The following is a 19,246-nucleotide window of genomic DNA, read 5'->3' as shown; positions in this document are numbered from 1 at the left end:
TCGCTGGCTGGCCCGGACCATCCGACTCGGTTATGCAATTCAGTTTTCCAGGCCTCCGCCCCCTTTCGCGGGCGTCCCCTTTCGCAGGCGTCCGCTTTCGCGGGCGTCCGCTTGAAGTCTTTTACTTAAAGACGCAATAAAGCCTGTCCCTCCAACTGAAATGAAGAAGGGTTTCTACAGCCCTTACTTCATTGTACCCAAGAAAGCGGTGGCTTACGACCGATCTTGGACTTGCACGTTTTCAACGGGGCTCTGCTCAAACTCCCGTTCAAAATGCTCACGCAGAAACACATCTTGACCTGTGCCCGGCATCTAGATTGGTTCGCAGCGGTAGACCTGAAGGAAATGTACTTTCACGTCTCAATTCTTCGGCATGTCTCTGTCCCCTCGCGTCTTCACGAAAGTCGCAGAGGCAGCTCTTGCCCCGCTCCGAGAAGCCACCATCCGCATACTCAATTACCTTGAAGACTGGCTCATACAGGCCCAATCCCGAGAGTTACTATATGCTCACAGAGACCAGGTGCTCAGGCACCTCAGCCGCCTGGGGCTTCAGGTCAACTGAGAAAAGAGCAAGCTCGCCCCGGTTCAGAGCATCTCTTTCCTCGGTATGGAGTTAGACTCAGTCTCAATGTCAGCACGTCTCACCAATGAGCGTGTGCAGTCGGTGCTGAAATGCCTCGTCAAGTTCAGGCTAGGCACAACGGTCCCTTTAAAACTCTTCCAGAGTTACGACAACGCTTGCCCAGCGGAGAGTGGAGGATTCACCCCAGTCGGTCCAGCTGATTTGGGAATGATTCGGCAAGGCCCAAGTAGATCTGTTTGCCTCCCGAGAGACCTCCCACTGCCCGCTCTGGTATGCCCAAACAGAGGCTCCCCTCGGGGCAGACACACAGGCACACAGCTGGCCCGTGGGGCTGCGTAAGTACGCATTTCCCCCAGTGAGCCTTCTTGCACATGTGCTGTGCAAGGTCAGGGAGGACGAGGAGCAAGTCACACTAGTGGCTCCCTATTGGCCCACCCGGGTCTGGTACTCCTCGTGACAGCCCCTCCCTGTCGAATTCCCCTGAGGAAGGACCTTCTTTCTCAGGGGCAGGGCATGCTCTGGCATCCGCACCCAGACCTTTGGAACCTCCACGTGTGGCCCCTGGACGGGACGCGGAAGATCTAGCTGAGTAAATAAAAAATATTTATACCAAACCTACAATACACTACATTTTATAGGTCTGCATACAAAAAAGCACAAAATAACTAAAGGAAACAAACTAAACTGTAGGAGTTTAAACTTTACCAATCACAACCAAGTTTGCTGATAAACATAAACAAGTACACATGACTGCCCGCCATTGCCACTGAAGCAACAAATGAATTCATGAGGATTTTCCAAGCCGCAACGATACCTGACTGACTGTGGAGATTGAGAAATACAAAGTGCTTTACAACCCTCAGCATTTATTATGGCCTACAGGGATTTATTAGCAAGGACAATGTGTGGGAAGCAGTAGCCTCAGCAGTTTTGTGCAGTAAGTTAATGTTTAATTTTACTGTTATTCATGTTATGCCGTCATGTCGAAAAACATAGTCTGCCTTACACGGTTTTGTCTGGTGTTTTAACAAAGAAATGCCATCATTTATTTATTTATGTTTTACCTATTTCATAATTTATTGGCTGTCGGGCTGAATGCAAACTGCTGACGGAGTTACACACAACAGTTTCTGTTGACTGAATGCGGATGATTTAAGCACCCAGTACTGTAAGGGTCGGGGGTTTATGTATATTATTTACCATTGTGATATACTGTAAATGTGGACCTAATCATCTACATATGGTTGAAGACCAAATTTGTTATACTTATGTAAAGTTATTAATGGAAAGGAGGCGAGAACCTGCTTGACGATATAAATTATATTTTATTGATAAACTTAACCAAAAAGACAAACACACACACAGGTGTTGGACCGCAGCCATCTCTCTCTCTCTCTCTCCTGTACTGCAGTCTCCAGTTGGTCTTTATCCCTCTCGGAAACTTGATTAGCCTGATTAGGGGCCAGGTGTGCAGAATCACGACCAGGCCCCACCCTCTGCCCTGCCACAACTTGTTAAAAGTTATTATTTAATATTAAGAAACTATTTGCAGTAGGAACCTAGTTTTTTATTTTCTTTTTTTTTCTGTGTACAGCTGCAGCACTGTCTTGCAGAAGAGACACGGCCAATGTAAGGGCCCAATGTGACCACGTTGCTCATGTCCTGCTCATGCTTCGCTCACATCCCGCTCACAGAGTATAGGTGTAATATTTTGATTATTAGCTTTTTTCACACAAAATGAAGGGTTCACTAAATATCTATTGTAAAAGGAGAGTACCACTATTGAGACACTTATAGGCTTCTGTAAGTATCTCAGTCAGGGTCAGTATTAATCACTTTTAATGGTCACTCCTGGTACTCCAAAACTTCAATTTTCGCAATAGAGAAATTTGTTTACCTCACAGAAAAGCAGACAGAATTTACCTCTATTTAATAGTTGCAATTAAGATTAACTCTCAAATTTATTGTAATACCTTGTTGTGCGAGAGTGATTTACTAAAGGAAGTCAGAAGAAGGTAAAAACAAGTGCAAAATGTGTTATTACTAAAGTATCCTAATACACATGCATAGTTTGGAGAGACCACTGCTTTATGAACATTCTGGAGGGGAATTTACAGACTCAACATATTAAACGCTAAAACCTGAAATGGAAAAGTTAAGCCAAAATAGATCAAATATTGTGTTGCACTTTTTTATTTTACAGTTTTGTCTGCCTAATCCTCCACAATTAAAAGTTCCTCATCAAATGCTTAAAGTTTGAAATATAAACAGATCCCACCTGATGAATGGTAAAAAATACTTGACTAAAAACAAATGAGTTTATTTGTATTAGTTTCATGACAATCTTCTTAAACACTTAAAATAAAAACACATTCAGAATGAAAAAAGAAAATGGGCTGAGTTGACAATGTTTCCACTGAATATAAGAATAGCCCACATAAAAGGTTTCAAATATGAATGACAACACATGAGAAAATGATATGTCATTTTTATTGATACAATACAGTATTATATAGACTTTGTTATATTATAAAAATATGTTAAATTATCTAAGGATTCACCTTTTTCCTGAACCAAAATTTGATAAATTTCTGTCTAATCTCTTTTGTTTGTAAACCATACACTAAGGGATTTAATCCTGGTGGAACAATGTGGAACATAATACTAGCCAGTTTCCTGCTGTCAGAGTATTCAGGAAATCGATGAAGAAATATAAAAGTTCCACAAGAAACAAACATAATTAAATAAACAGCTATGTGAGTACTACAGGTTTTTATGGCTTTGCTGTTGAGAGCTTTGTTTTTGCTGGTTATACATACCGCAGCAATCTTGACATACGTTATAAATACTGACCCCAGTGAGAGAGTGAAAACAATTACAGTATAAATCAATCCATACACATTATTAATGGACACATCTTCACAGGAAAGTTTAAACAGTGAGGCATTGTCACAGAAAGGGTTTTCAATTTTAGATCTGCATTGAGACAGACGTATAGTGAGACCTAACAGAATTGTCACCATAAGTATTGCCAGTCCCCAGGCAAACGCTGAAAGTTTAGCCACCATTTTATTGGTCATTATAGCCGTGTATCGCAATGGATTACATATAGCCACGTATCTGTCAAAAGCCATGATCATTAGCACATAATGGCATGCTACTGCAAATATATGTACAAAATATGCTTGAATGACACACTCAACAAACGTGATATAGCGCTCTGATGTTTTATTAAAAATGTCCTGCATCAAGCGTGGCAAAATGACAGTGGTCCCTAGTATATCATTCAATGGCAAGTTACAAAACAAAAAATGCATAGGGTGATGCAGATTCTTCTCTGTTGAGATCAGAATTAAAAGTCCAATGTTGGAAATCATTATAAAAACATAAACCAAGAGAAGCAAGATGAAAACAGGATGGGAAGACTGAGGTGTAACATTGAGTCCCTCCACTAGAAGAATGCTGTATCTGAATGTCAAGTTGTCCATTGGGTGCCCTGCACAATTTTTCATATAGAGCAATATATATTTTTTTAGCATTAATAATATATCAGCATAAATATATGAATTGAACTCTGAGGAAAATACATTGAATATGTTTTCAGATATTTTTTCTTGATAGTTCTTGATAGTGAAAAATGCATATTGCTCAAACTGTAACATTTTGCTCACACTGTAAATTATACACACAAAATCCAGGTATTTTTTGTTACTGCAACGTTATGTAATACATTATGGTTGAGTTTCTAATAAACATCACATACTTACTCCAGAAGTGTTCGGGTTTAACCAAGATAGATGATACTCACATTAAGTGAAGAAATGTTTGCTTGCTCTTTTAATATGTAGCTCAAAGGTGTTTATTTGATGTTGTCATCATCCCAGAGGGAAAACAATTGCATAGCACTTGTTGCCATGTTTGCTACCAGTGATATAATTATATGAATATTTAACACTTTCTATGAAGCCCATATTTATAATGTATTGCAATGCAATTATAAATCCCCCATAATGCATTCATGATGTATTATAATACACCTTTGTGATTCTTTTTTTAGAGATGTTTTTAAAGAGTTCTGGAAAAATGCCAAAGCTATGAAATCTTCTTTCTTGACATTGCAGCAGTGGTGGGATTTTACAAAAGTAGGCTACAAATCAAACAGTTGTGTCAGCAATATACTCGCAACGCAACAAGAGACATAAACAAGTCAATGAGTGTGTTGGAAGAAGGTTACAAGGGCTTGCAGACTCCATAAAATATGTCACTTTTTTTTTAGAAAGCCTTAAAAAGAAAAATAATCTATTAGCTGATATTTTAGGTTTGACAACACAAGGTGCAATAATTAGATCCCGGTTTCAAAGTGCCAATTTAATGGATGCTCCTTCAAAATAATTTTTTAACCTGGAAAAGAAGAATGGATAGAAAAAATGTATTCATGGTTTGAAGTCTGAAACTGGAGTCTTGTTGTCAAATCCTATAGATATCAGAAAAAAAGCTGTACAATTATACAAAGACCTGTATAAAATGACATTTTAGAGGCAAAAGATGAATGTTTTGGATTTTTGGAAATTTACCACAAGTAACCAAAGATGTTAACGAAGAAATCAGTAAAGCCCTGAGTTTAAGAGAACGTCTCAGGTTACATGTGTAACCCTTGTTCCCTGAAAAAAGTGGAAAGAGATGCTGCGCTGCTAAGCACTACGGGGAACAACCCTAGTTGCGACCGAGCTGAATAATGTGTGCAACACGTCAATGAACATTGACCAGAATTTATAGCCTTGGCTGATGTAATCATTAGATGCACCTGTGGCCAGGCTATAAATGGATACGTCACTAGGTTCTTTTTGAAGAGCAGTCCTGGGACGTCCCAGTGCGGCAAAGCAGTGCAGCATCTCGTTCCACTTTTTTCAGGGAACAAGGGTTACACATGTAACCCGAGACGTTCCCTTTACAAAAAGCTTCACTATGATGCTGTGCTGCTAAGCGCTACGGGGAACACAATACCCACGCCGCCGCACTTGGGGCTGTCCGGACCCCTACAGTTGTGCAGTGTACTCACAAAAACGCGAGAGGTCTCAGACATGAGCTTGAGATGTCGACTCAAGTGCATAAGAGCCCGGAGTAGCATAAACATCTAAACCGTTACATTTTGATGAATGTGTGCGGAGAGGACCAGCCTGCCGCATCACAAACTTGTTCAGGCATGAGCTGAGATGTCGCCTCAAGGGCATAAGAGCCCGGAGTAGCAAAGCATCTAACCCATAAAGTTCGATGAATGTGTGCGAAGAGAACCCGATCGCAACACAAACTTGTCATAAAAACTGATGAATGTGAACGGAGAGGACCAGCCTGCCGCATCACAAACTTGTTCAAGCATGAGCTGAGATGTCGACTCAAGGACATAAGAGCCCGGAGTAGCAAAGCATCTAACCCATAAAGTTCGATGAATGTGTGCGAAGAGAACCCTATCGCAACACAAACTTGTCATAAAAATTGATGAATGTGAGCGGAGAGGACCAGCCTGCCGCATCACAAACTTGTTCAGGCATGAGCTGAGATGTCGACTCAAGGGCATAAGAGCCCGGAGTGCAGAACATCCAAACTAGAAAAGTCCAATGAATGTGTGCGGAGAGGACAACCTGCCGCATCACAAACTTGTTTAGGCATGGGCTGAGATGGCGACTCAAGGACATAAGAGTCCGGAGTAGCAAAGCATCTAACCCATAAAGTTCGATGAATGTGTGCGAAGAGAACCCTATCGCAACACAAACTTGTCATAAAAACTGATGCATGTGAGCGGAGAGGACCAGCCTGCCGCATCACAAACTTGTCCAGACATGAGTTTGAGATGTCGACTCAAGGGCATAAGAGCCCGGAGTGGCAGAACATCCAAACTATAAAATCTAATGAATGTGTGCGGAGAGGACAACCTGCCGCATCACAAACTTGCTGCAGAGGGAGACCTCTACCCAAGGTTTTAGAGGAGGAGAGCCCTCTGGTAGAGTGTGCCCTAAAACCTACTGGAGAAGCTTGACCGCGCCTCGTAGGCCCGGGCAATAATGAGGTTGCCTCTTTGAGGGCACCCACCAAGCTGTGGCAAACTGCAGTGGCCACATAGAACCTGGCAGTGGCGAGGCAAGTGCCCGCTGACAGTTCTTTCTACAGAAAATCTAGAACTGAAGCAAACTGGCAGTTAGCTGGTTCTGTAATAAGAACTTTAGTAGAAGGAAACGCATGAAGGTGCATTTGTGCTATGAATGCGTTACTACGATCAGCCCCTCCCGAGGGGGTTGCTGGGCGACTCGGGAAGAAGTAGAGGAGACATTGCGCTATCAACAGAGGCGAAGAGGTCCTCTTCTGCCCTGTAAAATCTACCCAGATCAGTTCCAAGTGGAGGGAGCCCTAGCACTTGAAATGGTCTCGATAACCTCAAGAGAAAACCCTGTGAACCTCATTTGGTACCCTTAGGGGCCAGACATGAAAGGTTTCACAATTCAGGCCAAGGATGAGAAGGTCCTCCCTGTTCGGAATCGCCCAAGGCGAGCCGTCGAGGAGAGGAATTAACTCCGAGAAACATATCCTGTTCGGCCAGCGCAGCGCCATTAATAGGAGGCAAGACCCTTGCTGGTGAACATTTCCAAGACTCCCGGGAGCAGAGAAACCAGGGAAAGAAATGCATACAGACGCATTCGGGGTCATGTATGTGTCTTAACGTCCAGACCCAAGGGGGCTGGGTGATTTCAGGGAGAAGTAGAGGAGACATTGCGCTATTCATAGAGGCAAAGAGGTCCTCTTCTGCCCTAAGATCTCACCCAAACTTGTTCCAAGTGGAAAAAGCCCGGCATTTAAAAAGGTCTCGATAACCTCAGGAGAGAGCCCTGTGTCCCTCAGTTGGTACCCTTAGGGGCCAAACATGAAAGATTCCACAATTTGGGGCAGGGATGAAATATTGCCCTGTGCCTGAGATAGAAGATCCTTCCTGTTCGGAATCGCCCAAGGCGAGCCGTCGAGGGAAGAGATTAGCTCTGAGAACCAAGCCCTGTTCGGCCAGCTCGGTGCTATCAGTAAGAGGCAAAAACCCTTGCTGGCGAAGTCTGGGCAACTACTACCTTAGGGTGGAGTTCTTAACTCCCCCGTTGGTATTTTCTGTCTGGACCGTAAATCTGCTCCCATATACGGGCATCCTGGGATATAACTGACCTGAGTGACAGGAGCTTGCCCTGGGCCCTAAGGAGAACCCGACGTGTCAGAAATACAGCTGACAAGAACGTGGGTCTCCTTGATGATTTATGTAAGAGGCTACTGCTGTATTGTCCACCCGAACCAAGACATGGCAGCCTCAGGAGGAGGTATTTCAGGGCCAGAAATACAGCCATCAACCCGAGACAGTGACTGTGACAACCGAGCTGACGACCCTCCTATCCCCTTAAGCTGGACTACCACTTAAGGCAGCTACCCCGCCCGTCAGGGAGGCGTCTGTCGTTAGCAGCCTGCGACAACAAGACGCACCTAGAGTGGGACCCAAGGCAGAAAACCGGGGTCTGAACCACATAGAAAGGGAACGAAGCCTGAAGCGCATAACCCTTTTTAGCCTTGGGGTTTTGGCCCTTGAAGAAATCCCCTGGCTTTTGGCCACAACAAAAACGGTCTCATGAGCAGAAGGTCCAGAGGGATCACCGTGGACACGGTCGCCCTGAGACCTGGAAATCGTTGATACTGATAACAGTGCAACCTTGACCTAGCCTGACTTTGCTCAGGGTGATCTGAATGGACTCAATCCTAGCGGGAGACAGTTGTGCCCGCATTGTGATTGAACTCCATACAATGCCCCGATAGACAGTGTTCTGAGTGGGAGAGAGGACGCTTTTCTTGGCATTGAGCCTTAACCCCAGAGAAACAGATGAGCTAAGACGATGTCCCTGTGCTGAACTGCCAATTCCTGGAACTGCGCTAGGATCAGCCAGTCGTCTACATAATTCAGAATGCAGATGCCCCGGAGTCGCAAGGAGCCAGCGCTACATCATGCATTGTGAATGTGCGGGTAAAAAGGGCTAGGCTGAGTGAAAGAACCTGACCTGGAAGACTTCGCCCCCGGAAGCGAACCTCAGGAACTTTCCATGTTGTGGCAGAACTTCTAAATGAAGTACAGAAGTGCGTCATAAGATCGATGGTGACCAGCCAAACGAGTTGTAGGGCTTGAGACACGACCGTCTTGACAGGCATCATCTTGGACTTGAACACCCACAGGTAGTTCAAGCTTTAAGATCTAAGCCAGACGCCACCCCTCACCCTCCATGGGAAACGGGAAGTATTTAGTGTAATAACCTAACTCTCTCTTTGGAAGGGGAACACATACCATGGCCCCTTTAACCAGGAGATTGAGTTTTTTGTTTTTACATAAAAAGAAATCTGGTTTATGGTAGTGAGAACACGCCGTTGAAACACGGAAAAGCGGCGAGTGAATTAAATCCTGATGCCCTTATAAGACCCACAGAAAAGAATATATCTGGCAGAAGTTTCCACGCTGCCAGGATCTCTGAGATGGGTATTATATTTTAACACTTCCTGTTGTCGAGTGTTTCGCGTCCTGAATAAAATGCAGGAACAGCGAAAACACCCAATTTTGACGGAAGCCTCTGCAACCCGAAACACCAAGAGGTGGCGGGAATGGAGGGGCTTTGAGGGGGTACTGGGAGGGGTGAAGCGAAGCACGCGCCCCATCCCGAGGGGAGCTACCCCCTAATCTAGGCGCAAGACCGTCAGGGTTTTCTCTTACTAGAATTTATAGTCCTGAGGTCTTGCTTCGGGGGCTGGCGAGGGCGCGAGGACTGTCCCAATCCCTAGGAGGAGGAGCACGACTCCGCCACGCTTTGCTTTTGAGCCTCCCTTCAGTCAGGACCGAGGCGGGTCTGAGGCTTGCTCGTCAAGCGCAGAACCCACACTCAGGTCGTCCAGGAGGTCAGCCTGGTACGCCTGTAAAACAGCATAGTGTGCAGAGCAGCACCAGCCTGACCTGCTGCTTGATAAGCCCTTCCCACTAAAGTGGAGGTTGTCCTACAAGGCTTTGAGGGGAGAGAGGGCTTCTTAAGTGACGATGCCGAGCCCGGCGAGAGATAGTCCGCAAGCGTCTCTTCGACCGGCGGCATCACTGAATACCCCCGTGCCTCAGCACCCACGATAGTTGAATATAATGAAGTCGAGGGTATGCGAACACGGGAAGAATATATATATATATATATATATATATATATATATATATATATATATATATATTTTTTTTTTAGGGGTTCTCCATGAGCGAAAAAGCTCTTCATGGAGGTTATCAAAGAAGGGAAGGGACCCATGAGGCGTTCCCTTACTTAGACTGGAAGATAAAATCTATCCCCTAATTTGGAGCGTTTGGGGGTCTCTTTTTCGCGAGGTCAGTCCAATCTGGCAACCGCACGAGTAACAACATCGAGCAATTCCTCCGTAGATTTTTTAATCGCGGACGGAAAGCTCGGAGGCGGGAAGAGAATCGCGATCCTCCTCATGATCCGAAGAAGCGTCGGAACGCGCTTCGAGATCTTGTGAAGGACCAGCTGGGTTTGGGGAGAGAGAGAGAGAAAGGGATCAACCCGTCTCTTGCTCCTCAGCCAAATCCATGCAAGTGCCCCACGAACGATCTTTTTTTTTTATTTCGTGAGTGCTGACTCCCGGAAGCAAGCGAGGCGAGCACGAAGCACTTTGCCTGTTAAAGCAAATCGCAGTGCTCGCACCCGCCCTGCTGCAACGCGAGAGCAGCGTGCTCTTACCCCAAACAAACAGCAAAAACTTATGCAGTGTTTGCGGCTTTCAGTCATTCCCTCTTTTTTTTCTTTTCTTTTTTTAGAAATATATATATATAATATTTTCTAAACAGAAGAGAAAAGAGGAAAATATTCACTGCGCACTGTCTAACCAATTCTAATTCCTAACAGAGGAAAGAAGGTTTTGTCACAGAAACAGAATCGCTCTGAAAAAAGAGTTTCTGACGACACCTGGTGACGTATCCATTTATAGCCTGGCCGCAGGTGCATCTAATGATTACATCAGCCGAGGCTATAAATTCCGGTAAATGTTGCACACATTATTCAGCTCGGTCACAACTAGGGTTGTTCCCCGTAGCGCTTAGCAGCGCAGCATCATAGTGAAGCTTTTTGTAAAGGGAACTAGAAGAGGCTCTTAAAAGAATGGAGAATGGAAAAGCACCGGGCACTGATGGAATTACGGTAGAATTTTATAAATCTTTCTGGTTAGAGATGGGTCCAGAATTGGTAGCAGTTTTTAATGAGAGCTTGGTTTATGGACAACTGCCACAAAGCTGCCGTAGAGCAATTATTACTCTACTACCAAACAAAGGAGATTTCAATTATATAAAAAATTGGAGGCAGTTTGTTTATTATGCAATGACTATAAGATACTCTCTAAAGCCTTAGCAATTAGATTAGGTGAAGTTCTTGAATCAATAGTTCATCCTGATCAGTCACATTGTGTGCCAGGAAGAATCATTTTTATAATGTCTCTTTTATTAGAGACATTTTAGACTATTGAAAACTTTTCGATTTAGATTTTGGATTGATATCAATTGATCAAGAGAAGGCTTTAGACAGAGTCGAACATATTTATTTATGGAGTGTTTTAGAAGCATTTGGATTTAATTCTGATGATTTTATTTCAATGGTAAAAGTTATTTATTGTGGCGTTGAGAGTATATTAAAGGTTAATGGTGATTTATGCTCTCCGTTTAGTGTATAGGGGTATAAGACAAGGTTGTGCACTGTTAGGCATGTTGTATACCTTAGCCATAGAATCCTTGTTAAATAAACTAAGAGCTAATATGCGTGGACTGTGTATGCCAAATTGTAATAATACTTTTAAAATATCAGTGTACGCTGATGATGTTATTGTTTTAATCAGTGAATCTAATGACGTCATTGTGATGTTGAAGATTTTAGATGATTTTAAAACTCTGTCTTCAGCAAAGGTGAACTGTAAAAATGTGAAGCCATATTAGTTGTAAAATTGTTTAAAGTTGATCCAAGGCTTCCTGATGGGTTAAAATGGACCAGAGATGGATTCAAAGTTTTTTTAGGTAATGAAAATGCTGAAGAATTTTGAAGGTACTATTGAAAAAGTAAAAGGGCGATTGGATAAGTGGAGGTTTTTACTCCCTAAAATGTCTTACAATGGACGTACCTTGATTATTAATACTCTAGTAGCATCTGCACTTTGGCACGTTTAGCCTGCATAGATCCCCAGTTGAAGTATTAATGAAGCTCCAGTCCATTTTAATTGACTTTTTCTGGGACAGACTGTATTGGGAACCAAAAATGTGTTTTGTACCTGTCTAAATATGAAGGGGGACTTGATTTGATACACTTGCAGAGCAGAACGCTGTGTTTCGTCTGCGATATGTACAAAGACTTTTAAGGTACTCTGAAGAGTCAAGTTGGATGGGTGCTGCCTGTGCAATTCTTCTAAATATTGAAGGTTTAGGACTGGATAAAGCTTTATTCTGGTTGGATCCTCAAAGACTAAAAACTACACAATTCTCCAGTCTTTTATCGCAACTTGTATAAAGTCTGGTCTCTATTGAAAACAAGCAGGGAAAGCAATGTATCTTCCCTGTTTTGGTTACTACAAGAACCATTGGTCATTGGCTCACGACTGGACTTGTCTCGTGAGATGTCATTTGCTATACCGGAAAGGACTTTGTGTGATGCCAAGGTAACAACAATCGTACACTTACATCAAATAGCGGGTTCTGCTTTTAAAGATGTGAATGCAATTGCTGAGCGCTTCGGTATCATATCACATCGAATAGTGACTAAAGCAATTGAAAAATGGAAATCAGCCCTCACTGGAGAAGAATCAGAACTGTTGGATCAATACTCAAAGGGGTCTATTTATCCCAATTGCAAAGACCCTTTTCCGAATTTGAGTCTATCTCCCAGTTTAGGTGAGTGTAGTAGCATGTTGTTAGATTATAAAGATTTAATAATTGTGGGTCCAAACTTTGCACTTGGTAATGATAAGTATAAGAGTTGTGTAAAAGCATTTAACAAAAAATGCCATGACGTATACACCTGTCACGAACACCGACGAGGGCGTCTCTCTCCCTGGTCCCCGGAGATCGCACTCGCCCGAATACTAACTGCCCTGATTGTTCCCAGCTGTTTCTCATTACCTCTGTCTATTTTAACCATGCCTGTGAACTCCTTCCTCGCGAAGTCTTGTTAGCCCCGGCCACATTTCTGAGCGTGTTTACTTCTACTTTTGATTATTCAGTGTACCTACCTAGCCTGTTTACCCCGACCTTCGTAGTTAGCCGCCAGCCTAGTTTATCTCTGCCTGTTTACTTACCTCGATTTCTCGCCGCCTGCCCTGACCCTCCGCCTGTTCCAGTTACGAGTCTGCCTGTCCTTCTTGTATTGTTTGATCTGCTGAATAAACGCATATGGATCCCAACCAGCCTGAGTCTGCATCACAGAAGACTTCGCCGCTTATCGATCCAGCGATAATTGCCTGCATGTCGGAGGAACTCTCATCCCAAGAGAACCAATTGGCCGCCCAACAACACCAGCTCGGGCGGCTCACAGCGGCTATAGAGGAGATTGTGCGCACCTTCCAGGCGGCGCGCCAACCCCCACCAGTATCCGCTCCCGCGCCCGCAGCCGCTGCACCGCCCACAGTCAACGCGCCTCCGCCCAGCCCAGCATCCGCCAGCCCGCGCCTGGCGCTACCGGAGAAATTCGACGGCACGTCCTCAAAATGCAGGGGCTTCATTATGCAGTGCTCGATTTTCCTTACGCAACAACCGGCGCTGTACCCAACCGATGAAAGTAAGATCTTGTTTGTCAACTCAGTGCTTACTGGCCGAGCGCTCGACTGGGCAACAGCGGTTTGGACCAACCAGGGGTTCGCACAGTTTACGTTTGACTCATTCATGCAAAGCCTGATTGATGTGTTCGACCACCTCGAGAGCGGTAAGAGCGCCGGAGAGCAGCTGTTGGCACTTCGTCAGGGAACGCGCACGGCCGCGGATTATGCCCTTGCCTTCCGTACTCTCGCCACTCAAACTGGCTGGCCCGAATCCCCCTGAAACTCCTCTTCCGGCAGGGACTAAATACGGATCTCCAGTCGGAGCTGGCCTGCCGTGATGAGGGGGTTTTCCTCGACCAGTTTGTCTCTCTGGCCATCCGTGTGGATAACCTCATCCGCTCCAGACGACCGGGCAGGTTAACCTTGCAGCCCGCCTCGGCGCCCCCGCAGCCCTCAACCTCAGAACCCATGCAGGTCGACCGAGCCCACCTGACTCAGGAGGAAATAGCGCGCCGCCTTTCCAACCGGCTCTGCCTGTATTGCGGTCTAGCCGGACACATTCGCGCCACTTGCCCGACGCGACCACCCGAAATTCAGGCTCCTGGGGTGAGTTTACTGCTCTCTTCTACTCTATCCAGGGACTGTCTTGAAGTACCCGTTAAGCTCAGAAACTCATCATTCAGTGCGAGTACTCAAGCCATGATAGATTCCGGTGCAGTGGGTAACTTTATTGACGAAGGGTTTTACATGCATGACATTCCCCTAACGCCTTGTCTTCCTCCATTAACAGTGGCGGCGCTAGACGGCCGTCCCTTGGGCACCGGTCGTGTGACCTACACCACCACTGACATCCTCCTGCAGGTGGGCGTTCTGCACACTGAGGCCGTGCACCTAAACGTCGTCACCTCCCCCCACCATCCAGTAGTCCTCGGCTACCCCTGGCTCCACGACCCACGACTCTCCTGGCGCTCCAACCAAATCACGCAGTGGGGGACGGAATGCTCGACTAGATGCCTTCGGACCGTGGAGCCCCCCACCTTGGGGGCAACTAGGGTTCAGAAGGACCCCGACGTCGCCTCACAGATACCCCGCAAATACGCCGACCTGAGCGAGGCCTTCAGCAGGGCCAAGGCGTCCCTTCTTCCGCCCCACCGGCCGAGTGACTGCGCCACTGAACTGAAACCGGGCGCCGCACCCCCTCGAGGTACGATTTTCCCCCTGTCCGAGCCCGAGTCCCAGGCCATGAAGTCCTACATCGAGGAGGAGCTGACCAAGGGATTCATCCGGCCTTCCACTTCCCCGGCGGCAGCCAGATTCTTCTTCGTGGGTAAGAAGGACGGCACTCTCCGCCCTTGTATTGATTGGCCTAAACGACGTCACTGTTAAATTCCGGTACCCCCTGCCCCTAGTGCCCGCGGCCCTGGAACAGCTAAGAACTGCTAGGATCTACACTAAGCTGGACCTAAGGAGTGCCTACAACCTGATTCGTATCCGGGAGGGGGACGAGTGGAAGACTGCTTTCTCCACCACCAGCGGCCACTATGAATATCTGGTGATGCCATTCGGATTGTCTAACAGCCCGTCCGTCTTCCAGTCCTTCGTCAATGACATGTTCAGGGACATGCTCAACCGGTGCCTAGTGGTCTACATTGACGACATCTTGGTCTACTCTGATTCATTCGAGGAACACGTCAGTCACGTCAGAATGGTGCTCAAGCGCCTAATCCAGCACCAGCTCTATGCCAAGGCCGAGAAGTGCGAGTTTCACCTGAGGTCGGTAGCCTTCCTGGGGTATGTGATTAGCCCCGAGGGGGTGGCCATGGACGACGAGAAGGTACGGGCCGTCCGCGAGTGGCCTCAACCCTCCACGGTAAAGGAACTCCAACGCTTTCTGGGCTTTGCCAACTTTTACCGTAGGTTCATTAGGAACTTCAGCGTTGTCGCCTCTCCGCTCACCACCATGACAAGGGGAGGGAGAATTAAAATCCACTGGACCGCCGAAGCCCTCCAGGCCCTTGCCCACCTCAAGGAACGATTCACCACCGCACCCATCCTGCATCACCCCAACCCGAACCTCCCCTTTGTAGTTGAAGTGGATGCCTCCAGCACCGGCATAGGAGCCGTGCTCTCCCAGCGCCAGGGCGACCCTCCTAAACTGTTTCCCTGTGCCTACTACTCCCGTAAACTCACCGCCGCCGAACAAAATTATGATGTCGGCAACCGTGAGCTCTTGGCCATCAAGGCTGCTCTGGAGGAGTGGCGACACTGGCTGGAGGGGGCCAGACACCCGTTCCAGGTTCTTACTGACCACCGCAACCTCGAGTACCTCCGCTCAGCCAAGCGCCTGAACCCCAGGCAAGCCCGATGGGCCCTATTCTTCACCTGGTTCGAGTTCACCATTACCTACCTCCCTGGGTCCAAGAACACCAAGGCCGACTCGCTTTTCCGACAGTACGAAGTCGAACCAATGAAACCTATGGCCGAGCCCATCGTGCCCCCCACGCTCATCCTAGCCCCCATCCAGTGGGACATCATGGCCGACATCACCCAGGCCAATGCCACCGCTCCGCCACCTCCCGAGTGTCCACCGGACCGGACATTCGTGCCCCTTAGCCTCCGTGAAAGAATACTCCACTGGGTACATGACGCTCCGCACTCCGGTCACCCTGGCATCACGGCCACCACGCGCCTTCTGAGTAACCGCTTTTGGTGGGGGACACTTCCCACGGACACCGCTGACTTCATCAAGAGGTGTCGCCCGTGCAACTTGGCAAAGGTCCCGAAACAGCCACCGGCCGGACTTCTTCTACCCCTACCGACACCCCGGCGCCCCTGGTCCCACATAGCGGTGGACTTTGTTACCGACTTACCCAACTCCTGAGGTAACACAACCATACTCACGGTCGTGGACCGTTTCTCTAAGGCATGTCGCCTCATCCCTCTGCCCAAGCTGCCCACCGCCCTGGAAACCGCCGAGCACCTCTTTCAGTATGTGTTCCATCTCTACGGACTACCGGAAGACATCGTCTCGGATCGGGGGTCCCAGTTCACCTCCAGGGTTTGGAAGGCCTTCTTCCGCCTCCTTAACGTGAACCTCAGTCTCTCGTCAGAGTACCATCCCCAATCCAATGGCCAGGCAGAGCGCCTTAACCAGGAAATCACCAGGTTTCTGTGCACCTACTGTCATCAAAACCAAGCGGACTGGAGCCGGTTCCTCCCATGGGCGGAGTACGCCCAGAATTCCCTGCTCAAGCCCTCCACCAACCTGACCCCCTTCCAATGCGTCCTGGGGTATCAGCCCCCACTCTTCCCCTGGTCCGGCGAGCCCACGGAGGTTCCCGCGGTCAATGACTGAGCCCAACGCAGCGAGGCAGTATGGGACCAGGCCCACGTTCACCTACAAAGGGCCATGAACCGCTCCAAAGTCCAGGCAGACCGTCACCGTCGACCCGGCCCTGACTACGCTCCGGGCCAGTGGGTTTGGCTATCCACCCGGGACCTCCGCCTCCGCCTACCCTGCAAAAAACTAAGCCCAAGGTACGTAGGACCTTTTAAAATCCTCAGAAAGATAAATCCAGTCACCGTTCGTTTACAACTCCCCACTGATTACCGTATCTCTCCTACCTTCCATGTCTCCCTACTTAAACCGGCCGACCCCCCGAGGGCCGACGAGGAGAAAACTCACGGTCCCCCTCCCTTGATCATAGGTGGCGAGGAGGCGTTCCAGGTGCGAGGGCTGCTTAACTCCAGGCGGCGCAGAGGGCGTATCCAGTACCTGGTAGACTGGGAGGGGTACGGCCCGGAGGAAAGATCTTGGGTGGACGCAGAAGACATCCTCGACCCCAACCTCGTCACCGAGTTCCACCGAGTCAACCCAGGGAGACCGGCCCCCCGACCCCGGGGAAGACCTCGGCGCAGGTCGCGTCCTCACGTCAGGAGCCGCTCGCAGGGGGGGGCTCTGTCACGAACACCGACGAGGGCGTCTCTCTCCCTGGTCCCTGGAGATCGCACTCGCCCGAATACTAACTGCCCTGATTGTTCCCAGCTGTTTCTCATTACCTCTGTCTATTTTAACCATGCCTGTGAACTCCTTCCTCGTGAAGTCTTGTTAGCCCCGGCCACATTTCTGAGCGTGTTTACTTCTACTTTTGATTATTCAGTGTACCTACCTATCCTGTTTACCCCAACCTTCGTAGTTAGCCGCCAGCCTAGTTTATCTCTGCCTGTTTACTTACCTCGATTTCTCGCCGCCTGCCCTGACCCTCCGCCTGTTCCAGTTACGAGTCTGCCTGTCCTTCTTGTATTGTTTGATCTGCTGAATAAACGCATATGGATCCCAACCAGCCTGAGTCTGCATCACACAAAATGTACTTAATCTTGATGTAAATGAAAAACCTGAATGGAGAGCATTATATAAGTCACTATTAGTAAAACAAAACTGGAGATTTACAGTGGAGAGTGCTGCATGGTGCCATTGCTTTTGTTTCATTGATCAATTCTGACATTACTGAAGGTTGTCTGTTTTGCTTACAAAAAATCAGTTTTTTAAAATGGGTATATTCTCACGTGCAAACGCGACCAGCTGTATCAGACTGCACGCACCCTTCCCCAATGCCCCATAAAGTAATCAGATTCCTTCTGGTTACCCTGACAAGGGGAACAAGGTGACACTTGCCAACCTGGAATGGGCCAAGTCTGGCTGGGCCTCTTTTCTCTCTATGTTTCTCGCATAGAGCAATTCATGGCCAGGCCCTTACATGCATCAAGAGAAGGGGGTCTTACGCAGTTTCCTATACTTTCAGGGGGAAAAGAACCTGCGGAGACCACACCTGCCCGAAAGGGGAGGTAAGAGTGGTGAATACATCACATGGGCTCTTTAGGCGACATGTGGAATGTGGCGCGGTGGTAGATCCAGCCTCAAGGAGGGGGGAGTTGCTACAACACGGCGACCGGAGGGCAGGGGGGGCACGGCCTGGGCGTGATAAGCCAATGAAATGGCATCGACGACCCAGAGGGCGAGCCTCTGTTTGGAGACAGCGTTCCCTTTCCGCGTGCGGTCCAAATAGGTCCGCAAAGCATGTCAATAGGTACGCGAAGAGTCATGAGGACACCTTTGGGCAATTCCTTCCTTGCCGCACTCAGGGTGAGGGGCCGTCGGCCACCCAGCCCCGCCCTGGTCCTTCTAGAAGGGAGGCTCAAATACAAAGCATGGCGAATCGTGCTCCCCCTCGTAGAAACTAGGGGCCGGTTCGTCGCCCTCAGCAGCCCCCAAAGCAAGAACTCAGGGCAGCCAACTCAAAGAAGAGAAAACCTTGATGATTTTGCACCCAGCCTTGTAGGGGTAGCCCCCCTCGGGTCGGGGCGTGTGAAACAGCCACCTGTACTTTCCAGATACCCCCACGAAACCTCTCCATTCCCGCCGCCTCTGGTGTTTCTGGAGTTAGCAGTTGGGTGTTCCGTTGCTTCCTGCCGTAATCCAGGACAAGGAATACTCGACATCCCCTCAACAGGAAGTGTCAAAATCGATTCCAATCTCAGAGAACCTGTCAGTGTGGAAGCTACTTCTATGTGGGTTCTAAGAACAGTAGAAAAAGGCTACAGAATTAAATTTGTTCACCATCCTCCGCGTTTCAATGGCGTGGTTCCCATTACCGTGAAACCGGAACAAGCATGTCTACTATGGAAAGAACTGCAAAATCTCTTGGTCAAAGGGACCATAGAACATGTTCCTCTTCCAGAGAGAGAGAGTCAGGTTACTTCGAGGCTTTAATCGCTCAGTAAGGGTGTTCAAGTTCAAGATTCTAACTGCCAAGACGGTCG

General features: G+C 47.7%; 1 protein-coding gene across 1 annotated transcript; it reads right to left on the bottom strand.

The window, feature by feature from the left end:
• Positions 1-3,132: 3,132 nt before the first annotated feature.
• LOC127625312 (olfactory receptor 146-like) lies at positions 3,133-4,071 on the bottom strand. The gene has a single exon (XM_052100534.1). It carries the CDS (start codon positions 4,069-4,071, stop codon positions 3,133-3,135), a length of 939 nt encoding a protein of 312 aa, XP_051956494.1.
• Positions 4,072-19,246: the final 15,175 nt, after the last annotated feature.

The sequence above is a fragment of the Xyrauchen texanus genome, chromosome 31, assembly GCF_025860055.1.
Source record: "Xyrauchen texanus isolate HMW12.3.18 chromosome 31, RBS_HiC_50CHRs, whole genome shotgun sequence".
NCBI lineage: Eukaryota > Metazoa > Chordata > Actinopteri > Cypriniformes > Catostomidae > Xyrauchen > Xyrauchen texanus.
Note: the sequence above shows the minus strand (reverse complement) of the source record. Positions and strands in the feature narration are given on the sequence as shown.